The following is a 25910-nucleotide window of genomic DNA, read 5'->3' on the forward strand; positions in this document are numbered from 1 at the left end:
ATTTACATTTGTGGAAAGTGATTTGCATTCTGGAAAGTGATTTACATTTGTGGATTGGTGATTTACATTTGTGGAAAGTGATTTGCATTCTGGAAAGTGATTTGCATTTGTGGATTGGTGATTTACATTTGTGGAAAGTGATTTGCATTCTGGAAAGTGATTTACATTCTGGAAAGTGATTTACATTTGTGGAAAGGGATTTGCATTTGTGGATTGGTGATTTACATTTGTGGAAAGTGATTTGCATTCTGGAAAGTGATTTACATTCTGGAAAGTGATTTACATTCTGGAAAGTGATTTACATTTGTGGAAAGGGATTTGCATTTGTAGATTGGTACTTATTTGTACAGATCATAAAACACGAATACAACATGCATGCTGTGTGTTCGCAATATATTTGGCGTGATATTGATCCCATAATAGTACCCGCGTGTCACAGATTGCACCACCAAGACATGATTACTACTTAAGAGTCGGGGCTCGGACCCTCATTGGCTGAATATGCTCTCCACCCTTTTCAGCAGCTTTTCAGGAAAAAACCTGTCATTTCTGCATTTGTCGACTTCATTACTGTAACAGTTCCCGAGAACGACCAACAGGACGGCATCTTACCTGCTGTAGACATCATGCATAAGTTTTTCTCCCGATTCAATGGCCCATGTTTGGATCGGGTAAAATACTCCTACAATGCCTTTACTGGCTTGGCCAAATTCCATCGGCCTAGTGGTAAGTTACCTTGGTGATGTCGACTTGTAAACAGAGAACGACCACAAAAGACTCAAATTCTTGTTTGGATGATATGTATCGAAATGTCTGTCTGCGTTTTTTTGGTTTTGCGGTCTAGTTTGATTGCTTTTGTGGACCTTTTAGTCGGCAAAATATAGTTGTGGTCATTAGAACTTTGCACTTCATATTGCAGTAAAGTAGAATAGCGCTTGATAAGCGCAACGATTCAACTTGCAGTAGAGTAGAGCTTGTTGAGCGCAACGATTCAACTTGCAGTAGAGTAGCGCTTGATGAGCGCAACGATTCAACTTGCAGTAGAGTAGTGCTTGATGAGCGCAACGATTCAATTTGCAGTAGAGTAGCGCTTGTTGAGCGCAACGATTCCATTAATAACCTTCTGTAATCTTTATATTAGGCCTAGGTAAAACTTGAGCTTTGACAGTGTAATATTATATTACTTGGATTGTTTTTCACGCACAAACAGTGCATACAGGAAAAAAAGACATGGGGCTTTATTCTTTATTTTCAGTACGTGCAAATTGTTTGTAGAGATCATTTTGTGGTTGAAGTTCAGTTCACTGATCTATTTATTCACCTAAAAGCCTTATTGATAATCAACAACCTATACATTTGTTAAGTCTATTATAGAGGACTGAGCAATGAGCATGCTTTTTGGATACAAGCCGAGTCATTGTAAATGTTTGAGCACATTACTTAGGTGTACCATTTGTTTATTGCTTATTTGATATGATCATATTATTTTTTTATTATTATAACCGATGTGTATCATTTTGTGCATGAGGATTTGAAAAGTTTGTCCTTTCATCTCACCTACCTTCCCAAAGTAACCTACATCTGTTCTACCAGATACAGTATCAGTTTTCTGAGATGCCCTAACAAGCAACCTGGCTTCATGAGATATGATAAGGTTATCCGTTTCCTTGGTGACCTTAAGTACATTTTATTATTCATTGATAAACCCTGGGAGGTTATACTTCTCCTTTTTGAGGAATTCAAATAACGTTGGCACACTGTCTTCACGTTGTCCTCCTCCCCATCTAAAATAGCTGGTAGAATTGATTGTACCTTGTAAAGCCCTGAGCTGTCTGTTCAAACGACTAGTACACAACTCAGACACCCATGCATACTCCACAAGAACACTGACCTGTTCACAGGACGTGCTACCTGTCCCAGACCTGCTGTTTTCAACTCTCTAGAGACAGCAGGAGCGGTAGAGATACTCTGAATGATCGGCTATGAAAAGCCAACTGACATTTACTCCTGAGGTGCTGACCTGTTGCACCCTCGACAACCACTGTCATTATTGTTATTTGACCCTGCTGGTCATCTATAAACATTTGAACATCTTGGCCATGTTCTATTATAATCTCCACTATGCACAGCCAAAAGAGTACTGGCCACCCCTCATAGCCTGGGTCCTCTCTAGGTTTCTTCCGAGGTTCTGGCCTTTCTAGGGAGTTTTTCCTAGCCACCGTGCTTCTACACATGCATTGCTTGCTGTTTGGGGTTTTAGGCTGGGTTTCTGTACAGCACTTTGTGACATCAGCTGATGTAAGAAGGGCTTTATAAATACATTCGATTGATTGATGCCACCAGGGGTCTCTTCATAGTACCCAAGTCCAGAACGGACTCTGGAAATCACACAGCCATTGACTACATGTACAGTAACTCTATTCCACATCATGCAATCAGTAAAGTCAGATTTAAAACACAGATTAAACTACACCTTATGGAACGATGCGGACTGTGAAGAGACACACACAAGAGAGCACACGCATGCATACGCACACACGCCAGCAGAGGCACTCTACACACACGTATGTATGGTACTATTATACATGTTGTATTTTAGATATGTAGTGGTGAAATAATGTTATATGTACCATTTTTATTCTTGTTTTTGCCTTAACTTGTTTGGACCCCAAGAAGAGTAGCTGCAGCCTTGGCAGGAACTAATGGGGATCCATAATAAACCCCAGGAAGAGTAGCTGCTGCCTTGGCAGGAACTAATGGGGATCCATAATAAACCCCAGGAAGAGTAGCTGCTGCCTTGTCAGGAACTAATGGGGATCCATAATAAACCCCAGGAAGAGTAGCTGCTGCCTTGGCAGGAACTAATGGGGATCCATAATAAACCCCAGGAAGAGTAGCTGCAGCCTTGGCAGGAACTAATGGGAAGGTATAATAAACCCCAGGAAGAGTAGCTGCTGCCTTGGCAGGGGGGGATCCATAATAAACCCCAGGAAGAGTAGCCGCTGCCTTGGCAGGAACTAATAGGGATCCATAATAAACCCCAGGAAGAGTAGCTGTTGCCTTGGTAAGAACTAATGGGGATCCATAATAAACCCCAGGAAGAGTAGCTGCAGGATTGGCAGGAACTAATGGGGAGCTATAATAAACCCCAGGAAGAGTAGCTGCTGCCTTGGCAGGAACTAATGGGGATCCATAATAAACCCCAGGAAGAGTAGCTGCTGCCTTGGCAGGAACTAATGAGGATCCATAATAAACCCCAGGAAGAGTAGCTGCTGCCTTGGTAAGAACTAATGGGGATCCATAATAAACCCCAGGAAGAGTAGCTGCAGCCTTGGCATTAACTAATGGGGAGCTATAATAAACCCCAGGAAGAGTAGCTGCTGCCTTGGCAGGAACTAATGGGGATCCATAATAAACCCCAGGAAGAGTAGCTGCTGCCTAGGCAGGGGGATCCATAATAAACCCCTGGAAGAGTAGCTGCTGCCTTGGCAGGAATTAATGGGGATCCATAATAAACCCCAGGAGGAGTAGCTGCTGCCTTGGCAGGGGGGATCCATAATAAACCCCTGGAAGAGTAGCTGCTGCCTTGGCAGGAACTAATGGGGATCCATAATAAACCCCAGGAAGAGTAGCTGCAGCCTTGGCAGGAACTGATGGGGATCCATAATAAACCCCAGGAAGAGTAGCTGCTGCCTTGGTAAGAACTAATGGGGAGCTATAATAAACCCCAGGAAGAGTAGCTGCTGCCTTGGCAGGAACTAATTGGGATCCATAATAAACAGCAGGAAGAGTAGCTGCAGCCTTGGCAGGAACTAATGGGGATATATAATAAACCCCAGGAAGAGTAGCTGCTGCCTTGGTAAGAACTAATGGGGATCCATAATAAACCCTAGGAAGAGTAGCTGCAGTCCTGGCAGGAACTAATGGAGAGCTATAATAAACCCCAGGAAGAGTAGCTGCAGCCTTGGCAGGAACTAATGGGGATCCATAATAAACCCCAGGAAGAGTAGCTGCTGCCTTGGCAGGAACTAATGGGGATCCATAATAAACCCCAGGAAGAGTAGCTGCAGCCTTGGCAGGAACTAATGGGGAGGTATAATAAACCCCAGGAAGAGTAGCTGCTGCCTTGGCAGGGGGGGATCCATAATAAACCCCAGGAAGAGTAGCCGCTGCCTTGGCAGGAACTAATAGGGATCCATAATAAACCCCAGGAAGAGTAGCTGTTGCCTTGGTAAGAACTAATGGGGATCCATAATAAACCCCAGGAAGAGTAGCTGCAGGATTGGCAGGAACTAATGGGGAGCTATAATAAACCCCAGGAAGAGTAGCTGCTGCCTTGGCAGGAACTAATGGGGATCCATAATAAACCCCAGGAAGAGTAGCTGCTGCCTTGGCAGGAACTAATGGGGATCCATAATAAACCCCAGGAAGAGTAGCTGCTGCCTTGGTAAGAACTAATGGGGATCCATAATAAACCCCAGGAAGAGTAGCTGCAGCCTTGGCATTAACTAATGGGGAGCTATAATAAACCCCAGGAAGAGTAGCTGCTGCCTTGGCAGGAACTAATGGGGATCCATAATAAACCCCAGGAAGAGTAGCTGCTGCCTAGGCAGGGGGGATCCATAATAAACCCCTGGAAGAGTAGCTGCTGCCTTGGCAGGAATTAATGGGGATCCATAATAAACCCCAGGAGGAGTAGCTGCTGCCTTGGCAGGGGGGATCCATAATAAACCCCTGGAAGAGTAGCTGCTGCCTTGGCAGGAACTAATGGAGATCCATAATAAACCCCAGGAAGAGTAGCTGCAGCCTTGGCAGGAACTAATGGGGATCCATAATAAACCCCAGGAAGAGTAGCTGCTGCCTTGGTAAGAACTAATGGGGAGCTATAATAAACCCCAGGAAGAGTAGCTGCTGCCTTGGCAGGAACTAATTGGGATCCATAATAAACAGCAGGAAGAGTAGCTGCAGCCTTGGCAGGAACTAATGGGGATATATAATAAACCCCAGGAAGAGTAGCTGCTGCCTTGGTAAGAACTAATGGGGATCCATAATAAACCCTAGGAAGAGTAGCTGCAGTCCTGGCAGGAACTAATGGAGAGCTATAATAAACCCCAGGAAGAGTAGCTGCAGCCTTGGCAGGAACTAATGGGGAGCTATAATAAACCCCAGGAAGAGTAGCTGCTGCCTTGGCAGGAACTAATGGGGATCCATAATAAACCCCAGGAAGAGTAGCTGCTGCCTTGGGAAGAACTAATGGGGGTCCATAATAAACCCCAGGAAGAGTAGCTGCTGCCTTGGCAGGAACTAATGGGGATCCATAATAAACCCCAGGAAGAGTAGCTGCTGCCTTGGCAGGAACTAATTGGGAGCTATAATAAACCCCAGGAAGAGTAGCTGCTGCCTTGGCAGGAACTAATGGGGATCCATAATAAACCCCAGGAAGAGTAGCTGCTGCCTTGGCAGGGGGGGATCCATAATAAACCCCTGGAAGAGTAGCTGCTGCCTTGGCAGGAACTAATGGGGATCCATAATAAACCCCAGGAAGAGTAGCTGCAGCCTTGGCAGGAACTAATGGGGAGCTATAATAAACCCCAGGAAGAGTAGCTGTTGCCTTGGCAGGAACTAATGGGGATCCATAATAAACCCCAGGAAGAGTAGCTGCTGCCTTGGCAGGGGGGGATCCATAATAAACCCCAGGAAGAGTAGCTGCAGCCTTGGCAGGAACTAATGGGGATCCATAATAAACCCCAGGAAGAGTAGCTGCTGCCTTGGCAGGAACTAATGGGGATCCTTAATAAACCCCAGGAAGAGTAGCTGCTGCCTTGGCAGGAACTAATGGGGAGCTATAATAAACCCCAGGAAGAGTAGCTGCTGCCTTGGCAGGAACTAATGGGGATCCTTAATAAATACAAACAAAAAAACTTTTAAAAAGTCTCTGCTCTCTCATCCATAGTTGTAAATCGTTGTATCCTGAGTTGACCTAAATATTACATAATGTACATATCAAAGTGTTTATTTATTTATCCGTTATTTTACCAGGTAAGTTGACTGAGAACACATTCTCATTTGCAGCAACAACCTGGGGAATAGTTACAGGGGAGAGGAGGGGGATTAATGAGACAATTGTAAACTGGGGATTATTAGGTGACCATGATGGTTTGAGGGCCAGATTAGGAATTTAGCCAGGACACCGGGGTTAACACCACTACTCTTACGATAAGTGCCATGGGATCTTTAATGACCTCAGAGAGTCAGGACACCCGTTTAACGTACCATTTGAAAGACGGCACCCTACACAGGGCAGTGTCCCCAATCACTGCCCTTGGGCATTGGGATATTCTTTAGACCAGAGGAAAGAGTGCCTCCTACTGGCCCTCCAACACCACTTCCAGCAGCATCTGGTCTCCCATCCAGGAACTGACCAGGACCAACCCTGCTTAGCTTCAGAAGCAAGCCAGCAGCAGTATGCAGGGTGGTATGCTGCTGGCAAGTAGACTGCTCAACTTGGACACACTGGCACACCTTGCCTTTTTGACCTAGGGCCAGGGTGTTCAGAAAGCCTGTCTCAGCTAACTTAATTAAAGTGTAGGAAAGCCTAAGTACATGTAAGAAGGCATAAGTACATTTTAACTGTACCTGTCACAGTACAGTACCTTGACCAAGGGCCAAAGGGTCAGGAACCAGTTATGCCTCGGCTTACAGCCTCTAAATACTAAGTCTAAGCCTGAAATTGCAACCTGTTCACTATATAGTGCACTGCTTTTGACCTGAGCCCTATGAGCCCTGTTTAAATGTAATACGCTATATAGGGAATAGGGTGCCATTTCGGACACAATATAAGTACTTTTCCTGTGGCTACCTGGCTGGTGTAAAGTACAGTAACAGGTCTGGAGGTAACTACCTGGCTGGTTTACAATAACAGGTCTGGAGGGAACTACCTGGCTGGTTTACAGTAACAGGTCTGGAGAAAACTACCTGGCTGGTTTACAGTAACAGGTCTGGAGGTAACTACCTGGCTGGTTTACAGTACAGTAACAGGTCTGGAGGTAACTACCTGGCTGGTGTAAAGTACAGTAACAGGTCTGGAGGTAACTACCTGGCTGGTTTACAGTAACAGGTCTGGAGGTAACTACCTGGCTGGTTTACAATAACAGGTCTGGAGGGAACTACCTGGCTGGTTTACAATAACAGGTCTGGAGGGAACTACCTGGCTGGTTTACAGTAACAGGTCTGGAGGTAACTACCTGGCTTGTTTACAGTAACAGGTCTGGAGGAAACTACCTGGCTGGTTTACAGTAACAGGTCTGGAGGTAACTACCTGGCTTGTTTACAGTAACAGGTCTGGAGGAAACTACCTGGCTGGTTTACAGTAACAGGTCTGGAGGTAACTACCTGGCTGGTTTACAGTAACAGGTCTGGAGGGAACTACCTGGCTGGTTTACAGTAACAGGTCTGGAGGGAACTACCTGGCTGGTTTACAGTAACAGGTCTGGAGGTAACTACCTGGCTGGTTTACAGTAACAGGTCTGGAGGGAACTACCTGGCTGGTTTACAGTAACAGGTCTGGAGGGAACTACCTGGCTGGTTTACAATAACAGGTCTGGAGGGAACTCGGTCTCACCACAGGTCTTTGGTGTTAATAATAGTAACATGCTCATGAAATCTCTCTCGCACGTCTCACTGCATTGCAACTGTCAACACATCTATTTTTGACCAAGGCTACGTCTGAAATGACACCCTATACCCTTTGTGGAGGAATACTTTTGACCAGAGTTCACAGGGCTCTGGTTGAAACTAGTGTATGGGGAATAGGGTGGAATTTTGGATGCAGACATAGAGCTGGATTCAATCCGTATCGCTGAAATTCAGTGCTATAGCGTGATTGAAATTTAAAGGTAATTTCTGATGGAGCCGACATATTTAACATGAAGGCACTTTCCACTAACGTGGGAACATTGCCCTTAAATTTCTATTGCGCTGTAGCGCAGCTCTTCAGCGCTACGGATGGAATGGGGCCCTTAATTTTCTTTCCAATCCTTTCCTCTTCCAGGTGCATTATTTAAAAAGTCTACAGTGAAACACCCACCCCCTGACCTCCCTGAGATGCCCCCATGTAGCTTTAATCCAGAAGAATACAAGGTACAGTAATAATGTAGCTTTAATCCAGAAGAATACACGGTACAGTAAGAATGTAGCTTTTATCCAGAAGAATACAAGGTACAGTAAGAATGTAGCTTTAATCCAGAGGAATACAAGGTACAGTAAGAATGTAGCTTTAATCCAGAGGAATACAAGGTACAGTAAGAATGTAGCTTTAATCCAGAGGAATACAAGGTACAGTAAGAATGTAGCTTTAATCCAGAGGAATACAAGTTACAGTAAGAATGTAGCTTTAATCCAGAAGAATACAAGTTACAGTAAGAAGGCAGGGTTTACGTGAACAAAGTTGTCAAATTTAGAACAGTGCCGGATTTGAGTCAATTCCATTTTAATACAGTCAATTCAGGAAGTAAACTAAAATTCAAAATTCCTAAACAGAAAATTATAATTATAATGCAGAAATTTTGAATTTCACTTTACTTCCTGAATTGACCCCCAACCTTGTTGCGAAGTTTCAGTAACAGTCTTGTCATCTTAGTATAGTGTGTATAATTTCTTGCCTTTTTATAATAAAATCTACCCAGGACATTCATATTGAACATGGGATCTTTATTCTAGGACATGTCCAAAGAGCGTATGATGGAGATTCGGAGGCAGAACTGCAACCCAATGACCATGAAAGTGACCTACTACAAGAAGCCAGTGTACATTCACCAGGGACACATGCAGTGGCTGTGGGACGTGGACGGGAGGCGCTACCTGGACCTGTTCGCTGGCGTTGCCACTGTCAGCGTGGGGCACTGCCACCCGTAAAAAAAATCTTTCATATACCCATCACTATCCACCTAGCCTGAGTACCCGTCTACACTATATGGCTTGACGATGTAGTTGGAAAGAGCACAAAAACATCTGGGACCAGGCTACTGTATTTAATTGAAGATCCAAGGATCCTCTGAACATTTCTACGTTGTTTCTGATGTTGTGTCTCTGTAGAAAGGTGACGTCGGCGGCAGAGAAGCAGCTGAGAAAGCTGTGGCACACGACTAACATCTACGTGTATTCCCCTCTGCATGAGTACACCGAGAAGCTAGCTGCCACCCTGCCAGACCCGCTGAAGGCACAGTACCATATGTCCGCTTTGTTTGTTTTGTTTATTTCTACGTATGATTTACTGTGACGTTTCACCACCGCACAACGCACAACTTTATCTGCAATATTGGTACGGTTCCGCAGTTCCACAAGTTCAGGATGACCAAATGACCAAACCCATGGGCATCTATTGTATGGATTTCTATTGAGACAAAGCGCCATAATTGCAAACATGAATATCCTGTCTTGTACCTGTGTTTCCTGCTAGGTTATCTACCTGACAAACAGTGGCTCTGAGGCCAACGACCTGGCTATGCTCATGGCTAGGCTACACACAGGAAACTTTGACGTCATCACACTGAGGTAACCCTGGCTACGGTTTGGTTTTTATTGGTTTACTGAATGAATGTTCAACTGTGATAATAAGTGGTTGTTTTGTCTCTGTTCTATGCAGTGTGTGAACAGACGAATGGATAACAGTGTGTGGTGGTAGTACCTTTTACTCTCGTGTTACCTCACAGGAGAAGTTTCACCTGCTTCCTCACTCAAAACAGGGAGAACAGTCTGATCATAAACTAAACTGTGAATTAACTCTGGTCGCCTGTCTGTTGCAGGGGGTCCTACCATGGTGGCAGTCCACATACTATGGGTCTCACCTCCAATGCAGCCTATAAGTATCCTGTTGCCTCTGGGTTAGGCTGCCACAATGTAAGTATGAGATGGCGATCACTACTGTCTGTCACCAGGGCCGGCCCGCTTCTTAGGCAGCCGCCTATGAGGGAAGCTTTTTCTGAGCTAAACTGACCAAGACGCACCTCCATCAACACATAAAACCTCACATAATTATGCTCCAAAACAATGACCGTTTCTCTCAACCGGTGGCATGTGGGATTTTTAGGTGAGCGCTGACGCCGCCCTGTGATAAGCAGTGCCCACTTTGTCAAAGGCAAGGATGCAAAATAATAATCTTGTCCATTCCCAGCATGCCTCTCTAGGGTGCTGTTGGAGAGATGCATCTCTGCAGCGCTCCACCAACGTTCTGTCCAAAAAAAAAACTATCTGGCATAAATCATGTAGCAGATACAGGATATGTTAGAAAGAGTATGTGGCCTTTTCTGTAGCCTACAGGCTGTAGATAACATGGATGACGATGTAATGAGACGGACACTTTTTACATCATGCAGGTTTCTCCAATGAAAAAGCCTAACCTAAATGCCGCCCAATCAACAAAAAAAATGATCTGACATGTTAAACCAACAATATACCCTAAAAACAAGTCTGGTCAAAGTTAAATGGACAATATGGAATGAGAAATCAGGCTACTCAAAATTGCCGTCCAAGAGTTTCATCCCATGGGCTAAATTGTCATGATCAGTGGTTTCAAGTTTGTATCTGTCAATATTTTACGAGCTGATCATAGCGAAAAAATTAAATACTTATTCTGCATTTCCCGCTGTGCAAACACATTGCAAATAGGTGCAGGAAAGTTCCTGATAAAGTCGGGTAGCTAATATTCAGAGCTTAAATAGCCAAATTGATTAGTCACAGGAATCAGGACTAATCAAGCCAATGCCTGTTGTACAAATGGTGTGCCTACCACATGGATGGGCATTCATGATATTCTGTTGAGGGCCAACAATGGTAGGCTACACCCCAGGAAGTATGATGGGGTGTAGCCTTTTATATTCCTGAATGCACATTAGTACTTCAGGGGTACTAAGGACAGAGCAAAATTCAGTTGGTGGTACAGTAACCAAAAAAGTTTGGAAACCGCTGCTGTGAGTCATGTAACAGTTTGTTACATGCAATATGCTTTGTGGACTTCACAGCACAGATGTTGCTCTCCGGTTTTGTGATGAAACAAAGGTGTGGTTGAATTTATTCTGCCACTGTGTCTTCTTATTTTCTCGGCCTCAGGCCTATATATCACGGTCGCAAGGCATATGAACTAACAGGTTATAGAGCAAACAACACAATTATCACAACACATAGGTTGTACTATGGCTTTTTTTTGGGGGGGGGGGGTGCTTCCCCTGTGATTTTACCCACGCTACTGCTTCAATGTCTGGAAAGATACATATATTAGACGTCTTTTCAACATTATTTTGCTTACTGGGACTATTCTAGTAGGGGTTGCAATTGTGTGGTCTCGCCTAGGGCAGCAGAACGGCCAGGACCAGCCCTGTCTGTTACTATGTATTAATGAAGTTTTAGGGTCCCAGAACCGGAGTTTGATGAATGACAGAATAGTCATTTTCCACCCATGACACTTTATATCTTACATTCTTACATTCTAAACTACAATGGCCGATCTATTACAGCAATCTAGGTTTTGAAACCTATGAAGCTATTTGAAGCTATGCCGCAGTGAGTATGAGACAGGTTTAACCTCAATTTGTCTCTTCTCCTCCCAGACCATGTGTCCTGATGTATTTGCTGGCCCATGGGGAGGAAGCAACTGTAGAGACTCCCCAATCCAGACCATTAGGGACTGTAGCTGTCCTCAAGGTATAGTAAAACACATATACACACACACACACCGGGTGTAGTCATCTATGAACCACCAGGGAGGTCTTATGAGTCTCCAAATTACACACACACGTGCACAAACACAACCCCCCCACCCAAACACAGACACAACCCCCACACCCAAACACAGACACAACCCCCCCACCCAAACAGACACAACCCCCCCACCCAAACACAGACACAACCCCCCCCACCCAAACACAGACACAACCCCCCCACCCAAACACAGACACAACCCCCCCACCCAAAAACAGACACAACCCCCCCACCCAAACACAGACACAACCCCACCACCCAAACACAGACACAACCCCACCACCCAAACACAGACACAACCCCCCCATCCAAACACAGACACAGACACAACCCCACCCAAACACAGACACAACCCCCCCACCCAAACACAGACACAACCCCACCCAAACAGACACAACCCCACCCAAACACAGACACAACCCTCCCACTCACCCACCCAAACACAGACACAACCCCACCCAAACAGACACAACCCCACCCAAACACAGACACAACCCTCCCACTCACCCACCCAAACACAGACACAACCCCACCCAAACAGACACAACCCCACCCAAACACAGACACAACCCCACTCACCCAAACACAGACACAACCCCACTCACCCAAACACAGACACAACCCCCCCACCCAAACACAGACACAACTCCCCCACCCACCCAAACACAGACACAACCCCACCCACCCCCCCACCCAAACACAGACACAACCCGCCCACCCCCCCACCCAAACACAGACACAACCCCACCCCCCCACCCAAACACTGAAACTCAGCATTAGGCTTAGACTGTATCCTGCCTTCTGGTTGGTTCAACCTTCAACCCACTGCAGCTTAGAGACGGATATATCCCTGAACACACTGAGCACAGGGTGAGATGGGGTTTATATCATTAGGAGTGTTTACATAGGTCATACTGATCTAGGAGGATAATTTGAGCCAGTTTGCTACAGCAGAATAGTAATCCTGCAGCAACAGGAAATATGAATTACTATTTGGATTTTTTTTTAAATTGTTGAGGTTGATCAATTTTTTTTGTGGGCAAATCAAGTGTGACATTACTTTTTTTAAAAGTGGAAATTCTAAACTTTTTAGAAGCCTTTTTAAACCTTAAGTACACAAGTTAGCAGTTTGTGCTGTGCAGGAAAATTTATCAGCAACAAAACAGTAATCAAATTAGGCTAACATTCTACATCTGTAGCCAGGGCTTTATTATGTCATGTGACCAGGCCTATTACTACACTGCCTATTTTGTACATTTAATACATAATGCTACGGTGATATTTTATCTATAGAAAGTCTTGATGTATTTTCCAACATCAACTGTAAATGCTGTTTTGTCTGTGCTAAATTATGTCGCAGACTATAGACAGAGAGGGAATTTTAGTCATATTCAATCAAAACCTGTATCTGGTTGTAAAAGTCCAGTACTATGTTATTCCGCTCAGTTGAATAAGGGTGAAGGTTACGCAGCAAACCTGAAAATCGATCTAAAGCCAAGAATACTTTTTTACAGTCCAGTTCAAAAGTCCTATTTTTTTTATTATCAAACATTTACCGTTTCCTAGAAAACTCTTCAACCTGTTCACTTTATGACTCCCTGTCTGTCAGCTAGTCACACTAATACACCTGGGAATCTGTCAAACAAGTTGCATGATCCCGTGTTTACACTACCTTGAAAGAGGAAGTTTTAAGTAAGGGTGATAATGTGTAACAGCATTGATGCTGTTTTGGTTGTTGGTGTTGAAACACATTGTTACCCGCAAAAACAATGTGGGACTATGTCGACAATGGATTAATGAAACAAATACCAAAAAGAGAATTTTGTGTTGGAATTTTCCTCCTAATTTACTTTCGTTCTTCAATTACAGGATCGTGTACCGCGAATGACAAATACATTGGGCAGCTGAACGAGGTCTTTGCCACCAGCGTTCCCAGTCGTATCGCTGCGTTCTTCGCTGAACCTATTATGGTACAGCTTTTTATTGTTCAGTTATCATTCCAACATCTCCATAGCTACAAAAAGTAGGGATAAGGCAAATGATATGGCTCTAAACAAGAAGCTGTGACTAAAAACACATACAGTAAGGACAATGTAGCAGATTGCTATGGGGAACAAATCACAAGCTGAAGAAGCCAACTCTTAATTGGCTATCTTTCCAGCTCAGCTAACAAAGGCTAATTATCTTCATAGGGGGGGCTTAAATATATTTATAACTACATAGGCTACAGACTACTGGTTCTAGTGGTCATGCTTTAGCATTGTTGCACCCGAGTGCTGCAGAAGTCTAAGGCACTGCATCTCAGTGCTAGAGGCGTCACTACAGACCCTGGTTCAATTCCAGGCTGTTTCACAACCGGCCATGATTGGGAGTCCCATAGGGCGGCGCACAATTAGCCCAGCATCATCCGGGTTAGGGTTTGGCCTGGGTAGGCAGTCATTGTAAACAGTTAACAGACTTTCCTAGTTAAATAAAGGTTAAATAAATGGTTATTTCTAGCTCCATATAATCTGACAAGTACAGGCAATGAAATTTACATTTAATTATTTATCTTCTAGGTCCAATATAAACGTGACTCGTTGTGGAGATGTTGCATTACAGATTTGTCATGTCTTTGAGTGTTTACTGCTGAAAATAAACAATTGTCACAGGATAGTTGTGGTTTCATATAATTGTTATCTTATATTGCTTCATGTATTTCTACAGGGAGTTGGAGGAGCTGTCCAATACCCCAAGAACTTCCTCAAGGACACCTACAAACTTGTGAGGGAGAGAGGTGGGGTCTGCATTGCAGATGAGGTTGGATACTTTTTTATAAATTCCATCCTTGTATGTATATTTTCAATATTCCTATTTGTTTATATATCATTAATTCCATATAACAAACAACAACTATATAGATGCGTCAGAAATCATTACTAAGCAGGTCAATCATGTTACATGTCAAAAGGGTTACGTCCACATAGATCTGTATGTCAATCATGCTACATGTCAAAAGGGTTACGTCCACATTGATCTGTATGTTAACCATGTTGCCTGTTTGTGCCTGGTCTTCGCTGCATCAGGTCCAGACAGGGTTTGGCCGCACAGGAAGTCACTTCTGGGGGTTCCAAGGTCATGATGTCATACCAGACATGGTCACCATGGCAAAGGGCATCGCTAATGGATTTCCTATGGGAGCGGTTGTCACGACACCTGGTGAGACAGGAAGCACTTTATTTATTTACCACCTCAGTGGAGGGGAAGAAGGTATAGCACTTCACACTCTGTCACACAGATGTCCATAGCTACTGTTTAATAAAACAATGACTGCCTGACACATGCTGAATAGAATAGAAACATCATCTGTCTTCCCCAACACACACACACACACACACAGGGTCAGCAGCAGTGCAGCGTCTCTTGATGGAGAGCGATTGTGGCGGTTTAGGAATGGAAAGGAAACTCCAGGGTGATGTTGATACTTACATTACGTATTTGCTCACTGCCATCATCCTTCAGTCAATTCAGGATGTAAATAGAAAATCTAATTCGATTTCTCCTAATTGAAAAGTCATCGCATCATGCTATACAGTGGAAAGTAACTCTGGAACTTTATAGGTTCTATAACTGAGAACCCTAATACAGGTTCTGTAAAGACAGTGATACAGGTTCTGTATAGACAGTGATACAGGTTCTGTAAAGACAGTGATACAGGTTCTGTAAAGACAGTGATACAGGTTCTGTAAGGACAGTGATACCGGTTCTGTAAAGACAATGATACAGGTGCTGTAAGGACAGTGATACAGGTTCTGTATAGACAGTGATACAGGTTCTGTAAGGATAGTGATACAGGTTCTGTAAAGACAGTGATACAGGTTCTGTAAAGTAAAGACGACACTGATACAGGTTCTGTATAGACAGTGATACAGGTTCTGTAAAGACAGTGATACAGGTTCTGATAAGACAGTGATACAGGTTCTGATAAGACAGTGATACAGGTTCTGTAAAGACAGTGATACAGGTTCTGTAAAGACAGTGATACAGGTTCTGTAAAGGCAGTGATACAGGTTCTGTAAGGATAGTGATACAGGTTCTGTAAAGACAGTGATACAGGTTCTGTAAGGATAGTGATACAGGTTCTGTAAAGACAGTGATACAGGTTCTGTAAAGGCAGTGATACAGGTTCTGTAAGGATAGTGATACAGGTTCTGTAAAGACAGTGATACAGGTTCTGATAAGACAGTGATACAGGTTCTGTAAAGACAGTGATACAGGTTCTGTAAAGACAGTGATACAGGTTCTGTAAAGTAAAGACGACAGTGATACAGGTGCTGTAAAGTAGAGACGACACTGATACAGGTTCTGTATAGACAGTGATACAGGTTCTGTGAAGACAGCGATACAGGTTCTGATAAGACAGTGATACAGGTTCTGTAAAGACAGTGATACAGGTTCTGTAAAGACAGTGATACAGGTTCTGTAAAGACAGTGATACAGGTTCTGTAAAGACAGTGATACAGGTTCTGTAAAGACAATGATACAGGTTCAGTAACTGAGAAATGTGATGCTGGTTCTAAAAGTGAGAGCCGTGATGTACAGTACCAGTCAAAAGTGGACACCTACTCATCAAGGTTTTTTCTTTAATTTTACTATTTTCTACATTGTAGAATAATAGTGGAGACATCAACACTATGAAATAATACATATGGAATCATGTTGTAACCAAACCAAGTGTTAAATATATCAAAATATATTTTATATTTGAGATTCTTCAAAGTAGCCACCCTTTGCCTTGATGACAGCTTTGCACACTCTTGGCATTCTCTTAACCAGCTTCATGAAGTATTCACCTGGAATGCATTTCAATTAACAGGTGTGCCTTGTTAAAAGTTAATTTGTGGAATTTCTTTCCTTAATGCATTTGAGCCCATCAGTTATGTTGTGACAAGGTATGGTTGGTATACAGAAGATAGCCCTATTTGGTATTAGACCAAGTCCATATTAAGCAAAGAGAAATGACAGTTCATCATTACTTCAAGACATGAAGGTCAGTCAATCCGGACAATTTGAAGAACTTTGTGCAGACGCACAAAGTGCAGTCGCAAAAACCATCAAGCGCTATGATAAAACTGGCTCTCATGAGGACTGCCACAGGAAAGGAAGACCCAGAGTTACCTCTGCAGCCTCAGAAATCGGCAATTAACTGTACCTCAGATTGCAGGACAAATAAATGCTTCACACAGTTTAAGTAACAGACACATCTCACAACAACTGTTCAGAGGAGACTGTGTGAATCAGTCCTTCATGGTAAAATTTCTGCAAAGAAACCACTACTTAAGGACACCAATAAGAAGAAGAGACTTGCTTGGGCCAAGAAACATGAGCAATGGCCATTAGACCGGTGGAAATCTGTCCTTTGGTCTGATGAGTCCAAACTTGAGATTTTTGGTTCTAACCGCTGTCTTTGTGAGATGCAGAGTAGGTGAGCGGATGATCTCCGCATGTGTGGTTCCCACTGTGAAGCATGTAGGAGGTGTGATGGTGCTTTGCTGGTGACACTGTCTGTGATTTATTTAGAATTCAAGGCACACTTAACCAGCATGGCTACCACAGCATCCTGCAGTGATACGCCATCCCATCTGGTTTGCACTTAGTCCCACCATCATTTGTTTTTCAACAGGACAGTGATCCAACACATCTCCAGGCTGTGTAAGGGCTATTTGACCAAGGAGAGTGGATGGAGTGCTGCATATGATGACTTGGCCTCCACTATCCCCCGACCTCAACCGAAATGAGATGGTTTGGAATGAGTTGGACCGCAGAGTGAAGGAAAAGCGGCCAACGAGTGCTCAGCATATGTAGGAACTCCTTCAAGACTGTTGAGAAAGCATTCCAGGTGAAGCTGGTTGAGAGAATGCCAAGAGTGTGCAAAGCTGTGGCTACTTTGAAGAATCTCAAATATAAAATATTGGTTACTACATGATTCCATATTTGTTATTTCATAGTTTGTCTTCTATTACTCTACAATGTAGAAAATAGTAAAAATAAAGAAAAACCCTTGAATGAGTAGGTGTGTCCAAGCTGTAGGTTCTACGACTGGAGAACCGTGTAATGCCAACTTTGTTTGTAAAGGCTTTGTTTCCATGTCAACACATCCCTGGATTCCATAGGCTAGAAACAAGGATGGTTCACCTCTCACACCACAATGATGGTTCACCTCTCACACCATGGTGTGCTAACAATCAATGTCTCTGATTAGTCAACACACCACTGTCTCTGACTGTGTGTCTGTGCCAGTGCATGTGTTGAGGTGTGAGGCAACATAACCAGCTAACCCTTCGAGGATCAGTCTCAGCTTTCAACAGGTTTCAGAGTGTAGTAATAATCACTATTGTAATGTGGCATTCATTTCCCTTGTTCTGGATTCCTCCACTTTTCAGTCCGTGGCCTGTGGTCTGTATCAAAGGGTTGGAACCCGTTCAAGGAACAGAACCCACACCGAAAATGATCTATACTGTTCCGGAACCTATTTTAAAAACATGGGAACTGGTTAATAACTGCATTTTTTCCCAGTCCCACAAAAATCGCAACAAAGCACCTATGCAAGCCCTCACTCATAAAGTTATTCCATCATCTGCCAGCTGGAAATCTTTGACAGTGGGGGTGTGTGTATAGGTTACTTGCCCCTCCCCTCTGAAGCATAGGTTACCTACAGATGACATTACAAGCGCAATTCAGAAATTAGAGAGCGATGTTTAATTAGAGAAGAATGGATTTACTTTTTCAATGCTAGTTAAGGACTGAGTGTACAAAACATTAAGGACACCTGCTCTTTCCATGACATAGAATGACCAGGTGAAAGCTATAATGCTTTATTGATGTCACTTGTTAAATCCACTTAAAAACAGTGTAGGGGAGGATACAGGCTGAAGAAGGATTTTTAAGCCTTGAGACATGGATCGTGTGTATGTGTCATTCAGAGGGTGAATGGGCAAGACACAATATAAACGTGCCTTTGAGCAGGGTTTGGTAGTAGGTGCCAGGCGCACCGGTTTGTGTCAAGAACTGCAACTCTGCTGGGTTTTTCATGCTCAACAGTTTCCTGCGTGTATCGAGAATGGTCCACCACCCAAACGACATCCAGCCAACTTGACACAACTGTGGAAAACAGCATCCCTGGGGAACCCTTTCGACACCTTGTAGAATCCATGCCCCAATGAATTGAGGCTGTTCTGGGGGCGAAAGGGGTTGCAACTCAATATTAGGAAGGTTTCCTTAATGTTTTATGCACTCAGTGTATATTTTCACATTGGACTTAAAACACCTCACCTTTTTGTGGTTGAATTTTAGTGTTGCTCTGCACAGCTTGTTAGCTAGCTGGCTAACGTTCGCTCTGGTCCCACGTTAAACCAACTCAGAAGTTCAAAGACATTCAAAGTTCCTCCATAGAAGCCACTCCTCCTAGGTATAATTCTGTGGGACTAATTCAGATCATGTATGTCATAACAAGATGCCTTGCGCTTAAAGGCAAGCTTGCTCACCCTCAAAATGTCAGTTGCATCTCTAGCCCTATCATGTGACTGGTAGCATAGTGTGTGTCTGTGTTTGTCTTTCAGTATGACTAAACCGGGCTGTTGCGGCAAAATACAATTTGCTCTTCATGACTTTCCTTTACAGATTAAATCACTTGCCCACTCCACAGCAAGCTGCTCTATCCGCACTGATTGGTAAAGTCATTTAATGTCGAGCTAAATGTTTAAAAATATATATATATTTCAGAGGTTTAAAAAGGAACAAAAAGGAACAATATAAACATGTACTTGATTTGGTTCTAACCAGTTGAGAACTTTGTTCCAAAAACAAGAATGGTTCTGTTCAGAATGAAACAATTGGAAAATAGTTTCTTTCAACACCTGGTCTGTATACACAATCAGGAAGGGATAAGCTCTGTTCAGTTCACACGTGTTCATCAGACCAGGGTGTAATCGGTTCAACATCCCCCTGATGACCCTCGAGTTGGGCCACACACACACAAACACACATCAGAGGAGGTTGGTGGGAGGAGCTATAGGAGGACAGGCTATTGGTAATAACTGGAAAGAATAGGTATAAAATACATAGGGATCAAACATATGGAAACCACGTTTGACCTCATTCCATTTCAGCCATTACAATGAGCCCATCCACCTCTGACTGACACACACACTCTCTATCTCTCCTATGAATCTTTCCATGGAAGGAGTTTTTCCCTAGAATGATGAGGTGTGAAGTGAGCTGTCCCACTCAGCTCTTGTTGTGACTTGTTTTCCAGAGGTGGCCGCTTCATTTGCCAAGGGAGTTCACTTCAACACGTTCGGTGGTAATCCTGTGGCATGTGCCATCGCCTCATCTGTTCTGGATGTAAGCAGAAACACACCCAACTAAACCAGGGTTTCTCAACATCCAGTCTTCCAGGAGCCCCAACAGCACACATTTGGATTGTAGGCCTGGACAAAAACACAAATGATTCAACTCAAGAGGGCTTGATGATTAGTTGAATCAGGGGTGCTTGTCCAAGGCTACAATAACAATGTGTACTGTTGGTGGTACTGGAGGACCAGGGTTGGTGGTACTGGAGGACCAGGGTTGGTGGTACTGGAGGACCAGGGTTGGGGGTACTGGAGGACCAGGGTTGGGGGTACTGGAGGACCAGGGTTGGTGGTACTGGAGGACCAGGGTTGGTGGTACTGGAGGACCAGGGTTGGTGGTACTGGAGGACCAGGGTTGGTGGTACTGGAGGACCAAGGTTGGGGGTACTGGAGGACCAGGGTTGGGGGTACTGGAGGACCAGGGTTGGTGGTACTGGAGGACCAGGGTTGGTGGTACTGGAGGACCAGGGTTGGTGGTACTGGAGGACCAGGGTTGGTGGTACTGGAGGACCAGGGTTGGGGGTACTGGAGGACCAGGGTTGGGGGTACTGGAGGACCAGGGTTGGGGGTACTGGAGGACCAGGGTTGGTGGTACTGGAGGAACAGGGTTGGGGGTACTGGAGGACTAGGGTTGGTGGTACTGGAGGACTAGGGTTGGTGGTACTGGAGGACCAGGGTTGGTGGTACTGGAGGACCAGGGTTGGTGGTACTGGAGGACCAGGGTTGGTGGTACTGGAGGACCAGGGTTGGGGGTACTGGAGGACCAGGGTTGGGGGTACTGGAGGACCAGGGTTGGTGGTACTCGAGGACCAGGGTTGAGGGTACTGGAGGACCAGGGTTGGTGGTACTGGAGGACCAGCTTTGGGGGTACTCGAGGACCAGGGTTGGGGGTACTGGAGGACCAGGGTTGGTGGTACTGGAGGACCAGGGTTGAGGGTACTGGAGGACCAGGGTTGGGGATACTGGAGAACCAGGGTTGGTGGTACTGGAGGACCAGGGTTGGGGGTACTGGAGGACCAGGGTTGGGGATACTGGAGAACCAGGGTTGGTGGTACTGGATGACTGGATATTGAGAAACACTGAACTAAACTACCATCTATGATCTGAGCTACTGTTTATAAATCATTTTCTTCTGCTTTTCAATGTACTTTATACCACATGCTTATTATTAGAATGTGCCCTAAATGGTTTTCTATATTGTAAGAGTATATTAGAGTACCATAAAAGTAGATTTCAGCTTTAGAATTTGCATGTCACAGAAGTACACATCATTTTAAAAAAATTCATGGCATTGCTAATGCACCATGTTCCTTCATGTTGCACACCATAGAAATATGACTATAATTGCACTTCCATGTTGCAAGCCACCATTATTCTTGCACCATTACTCCATGTGTTAATGTTGCTAAATGTTCCACCATTATTCTTGCACCATTACTCCATGTGTTAATGTTGCTAAATATTCCACCATTATTCTTGCACCATTACTCCATGTGTTAATGTTGCTAAATGTTCCACCATTATTCTTGCACCATTACTCCAAGTGTTAATGTTGCTAAATGTTCCACCATTATTCTTGCACCATTACTCCAAGTGTTAATGTTGCTAAATGTTCCACCATTATTCTTGCACCATTAACTCCATGTGTTAATGTTCCACCATAGAAATAGATTTGCTTACTATAATTGTATTTCACCACCAGACCATGGAGGAGGACGGCACGCAGCAGATCAGCCACAACGTGGGGACTTATCTGCTGACCGAGCTGGCCAAGATGAGGGACAAGTATGAGATCATTGGGGATGTCCGAGGGAAGGGACTGCAGATTGGAGTGGAGATGGTGAAAGATAAGGTGAGAGGTCATAGTCCACACTTGGTGAAAGATAAGGTGAGAGGTCATAGTCCACACTATGGTGAAAGATAAGGTGAGAGGTCATAGTCCACACTTGGTGAAAGATAAGGTGAGAGGTCATAGTCCACACTATGGTGAAAGATAAGGTGAGAGGTCATAGTCCACACTTGGTGAAAGATAAGGTGAGAGGTCATAGTCCACACTTGGTGAAAGATAAGGTGAGAGGTCATAGTCCACACTATGGTGAAAGATAAGGTGAGAGGTCATAGTCCACACTTGGTGAAAGATAAGGTGAGAGGTCATAGTCCACACTTGGTAAAAGATAAGGTGAGAGGTCATAGTCCACACTTGGTGAAAGATAAGGTGAGAGGTCATAGTCCACACTATGGTGAAAGATAAGGTGAGAGGTCATAGTCCACACTTGGTGAAAGATAAGGTGAGAGGTCATAGTCCACACTTGGTGAAAGATAAGGTGAGAGGTCATAATCCACACTTGGTGAAAGATAAGGTGAGAGGTCATAGTCCACACTTGGTGAAAGATAAGGTGAGAGGTCATAGTCCACACTTGGTGAAAGATAAGGTGAGAGGTCATAGTCCACACTATGGTGAAAGATCAGGTGCATTGTACAGTAAGAGCAATGCAAATGAACATTTTAATGAACCTGCAAATTCATATTTTGGCTAATTGGGGAGACCTAATCGCTTATTGTTTACATAATATTATGCGCTTTATTCTCAGATGGATTAATAATTTGTCTTAATTAGATTAGTGAAATTATTAGCATAATTGGTTAAATGATTATTCTCTTGTTTTATACTATCTATACTGTAGTCTATATATATATATATATATATATACAATGTCTATACAACATCCTGTTTAACCAAGAACTATCACTCATATAGCATGCGACTTGAACGAGTTTCTGTGCCCTCCCACATGGTCATGGTTCAGTTCAGATCAAGTTACTTATTAATCACGAGTAGAGAGTCCTGCATAACGACAGAGCAGGCCTGAACATAACCACTGTCCTAACCCTCCAACCCACCCAGTCTCCCTCACTCTCTCTCTGTCTCTTGCTCTGTCCTCTATCTCCCCCTCCCTCTCAGGCGAGCCGCAAACCTCTCCCACCAGCAGCCATGAGCGAGATTTTCGAAGACACCAAAGACATGGGTGTTCTGATTGGGAAGGGAGGAGTGTATGGACAGGTAAGGGAGTATATGGACAGGTAATGGAATGGAGGAGTGTATGGACAGGTAATGGAGTATATGGACAGGTAATGGAAAGGAGGAGTATATGGACAGGTAATGGAAAGGAGGATTGTATGGACAGGTAATGGAGTATATGGACAGGTAATGGAAAGGAGGAGTATATGGACAGGTATTGGAAAGGAGTATATGGACAGGTAATGGAAGGAGGAGTATATGGACAGGTAATGGAAGGAGGAGTATATGGACAGGTATTGGAAAGGAGGAGTATATGGACAGGTAATGGAATGGAGGAGTATATGGACAGGTAATGGAATGGAGGAGTATATGGACAGGTAATGGAGTATATGGACAGGTAATGGAAAGGAGGAGTATATGGACAGGTAATGGAAAGGAGGAGTATATGGACAGGTAATGGAAAGGAGGAGTATATGGACAGGTAATGGAGTATATGGACAGGTAATGGAAAGGAGGAGTATATGGACAGGTAATGGAATGGAGGAGTATATGGACAGGTAATGGAATGGAGGAGTATATGGACAGGTAATGGAGTATATGGACAGGTAATGGAAAGGAGGAGTATATGGACAGGTAATGGAAAGGAGGAGTATATGGACAGGTAATGGAAAGGAGGAGTATATGGACAGGTAATGGAGTATATGGACAGGTAATGGAAAGGAGGAGTATATGGACAGGTATTGGAAGAGAGGAGTATATGGACAGGTAATGGAAAGGAGGAGTATATGGACAGGTATTGGAAAGGAGGAGTATATGGACAGGTAATGGAGTATATGGACAGGTAATGGAAAGGAGGAGTATATGGACAGGTAATGGAAAGGAGGAGTATATGGACAGGTAATGGAAAGGAGGAGTATATGGACAGGTACACTCAAATTCCCTGTCTGTCCTGTCAGTCAGGATCTGCCTGCTAGTAAGCCTTAGCTTTGTGGTCTGTCGTGAACCTACATGGCTCCAAAGCAATGTAACAAACCAAGTATCAGATCAGTCCGTTCAGGTTAAAGTTAATGATAAGTCCTGGGAATGTAGGGAGGGAGGACAAAAGGGCGCCTTGCTGTTTTTGGCTTTTGTCGTAGTATGCTATTTTCTGTTAATTTGCATATTCAGTTTGGGTAAAGAATGCACAGATTACTTTGACAGCTTGAGGATTTGAGGTGCCACTTGTTTTAGGAAATACTTCCTAACCCACAGAGGTTAGTTATCTATGAACATACTGTCAATAGCTCTTTCCCACTCACACCCGCTCTCTCTCTGACCCACAGACGTTCCGGATCAAGCCCCCTATGTGTATCACCAGGGACGATGCAGACTTCTTCTTGGCTGTGTTTAACCAGGCTTTGCACAACTACATGGAAGATCATCATTAGGCCTGGCTTTCACCCGGTCACTTCTTTCAGATAGATCAAAGGAGGAGTACAGATTTTAGGCAATTGAGAAAAAGACAGGCACTTCAATCACCATTCATGCATGTGCAAATGAAAGACGCTAGAGTACCCTCATCTCTCCCACACGATGCGAGACATCAACGCTCAAGAGCCCTACGTACAACATGCACGAAGATGGCGTTTGAGGTAGCCTGGACCCAGGTCTGTTTTGTCTTGCATCACCACGATCATAGGAGTTGGGTTTTACAGCACCAACAGATCTGGGACCAGGCTAGCGTTGGGGTGTCAGTCCACTGGAGATGAGCCTTAATCAGATTTAGATATGGTACCATGCTTTCTGTTGTTCAAATTGACGACATGTAGACACTGGCTGGAATGCAGTTTTAACCAATCAGCATTCAGGATTAGACTCACCCGTTGTATAATGTTCAAATTGACTACATGTAGACACTGGCTGGAATGCAGTTTTAACCAATCAGCATTCAGGATTAGACTCACCTGTTGTATAATGTTCAAATTGACTACATGTAGACACTGGCTGGAATGCAGTTTTAACCAATCAGGATTAGACTCACCTGTTGTATAATGTTCAAAATGACTACATGTAGACACTGGCTGGAATGCAGTTTTAACCAATCAGTGTTCAGGATTAGACTCACCTGTTGTATAATGTTCAAATTGACTACATGTAGACACTGGCTGGAATGCAGTTTTAACCAATCAGGATTAGACTCACCTGTTGTATAATGTTCAAAATGACTACATGTAACTTTTGAGGCACACAAATTAGTTGATTGTAATCATATGTAGAAAACCTAGAGGGAAAAACTGTTTATGTGAAGATTTACTGGACACCTGTTTGTCTCTGTACTGGAACTAATTTTGTTGTAGGTTTAAAATGTGTTTATTTAAAAAAATATACATATTGATTAGTCTTAACTGTGAATATATTCACTTTTAACCTCAGGAAAGGAAACTAGTCCAATACATCCATGTTACACCTGCCCACATACTGCCAGTGAGAGGGCCATGGACAAACTTTGGGTCAAAATCTGAAATAAAGCCGACCAGTATTGTACTCGTCAGTCTATTCCATTACCTTTTGAGTGCATGTAAAGTCCAATAGATCTTGAGACTTTGGGTAGACGAGTTACTTGCTTAGGTATAGATGAAATACATAGAGTAGGATGGTACAATTCATATGCGCTGGCTCTTTTCTCATCTTCTACTGCCCACTCACCTTCCCCTTTATTTACCTGTAAATAATCTCTTTGAATTGTAATTATAAGTAGATTGAGAAAC

At 43.8% G+C, this 25910-nt stretch overlaps 1 protein-coding gene across 1 annotated transcript; it reads left to right on the forward strand.

Moving 5' to 3' along the window:
- Nucleotides 1-512: 512 nt before the first annotated feature.
- LOC139422705 (alanine--glyoxylate aminotransferase 2) lies at nt 513-25269 on the forward strand. Its single transcript, XM_071173975.1, has 14 exons — nt 513-726; nt 8051-8139; nt 8719-8909; nt 9094-9217; nt 9458-9552; nt 9804-9897; nt 11604-11697; nt 13624-13724; nt 14461-14553; nt 14820-14952; nt 20048-20136; nt 21847-21996; nt 23107-23205; nt 24486-25269. The coding sequence occupies exons 1-14, from the start codon at nt 627-629 to the stop codon at nt 24588-24590; spliced, it is 1557 nt and encodes a 518-aa protein (XP_071030076.1). The 5' UTR covers nt 513-626; the 3' UTR covers nt 24591-25269.
- The last annotated feature ends 641 nt before the right edge of the window (nt 25270-25910 follow it).

Source organism: Oncorhynchus clarkii, chromosome 12 (genome assembly GCF_045791955.1).
Source record: "Oncorhynchus clarkii lewisi isolate Uvic-CL-2024 chromosome 12, UVic_Ocla_1.0, whole genome shotgun sequence".
Taxonomy (NCBI): domain Eukaryota; kingdom Metazoa; phylum Chordata; class Actinopteri; order Salmoniformes; family Salmonidae; genus Oncorhynchus; species Oncorhynchus clarkii.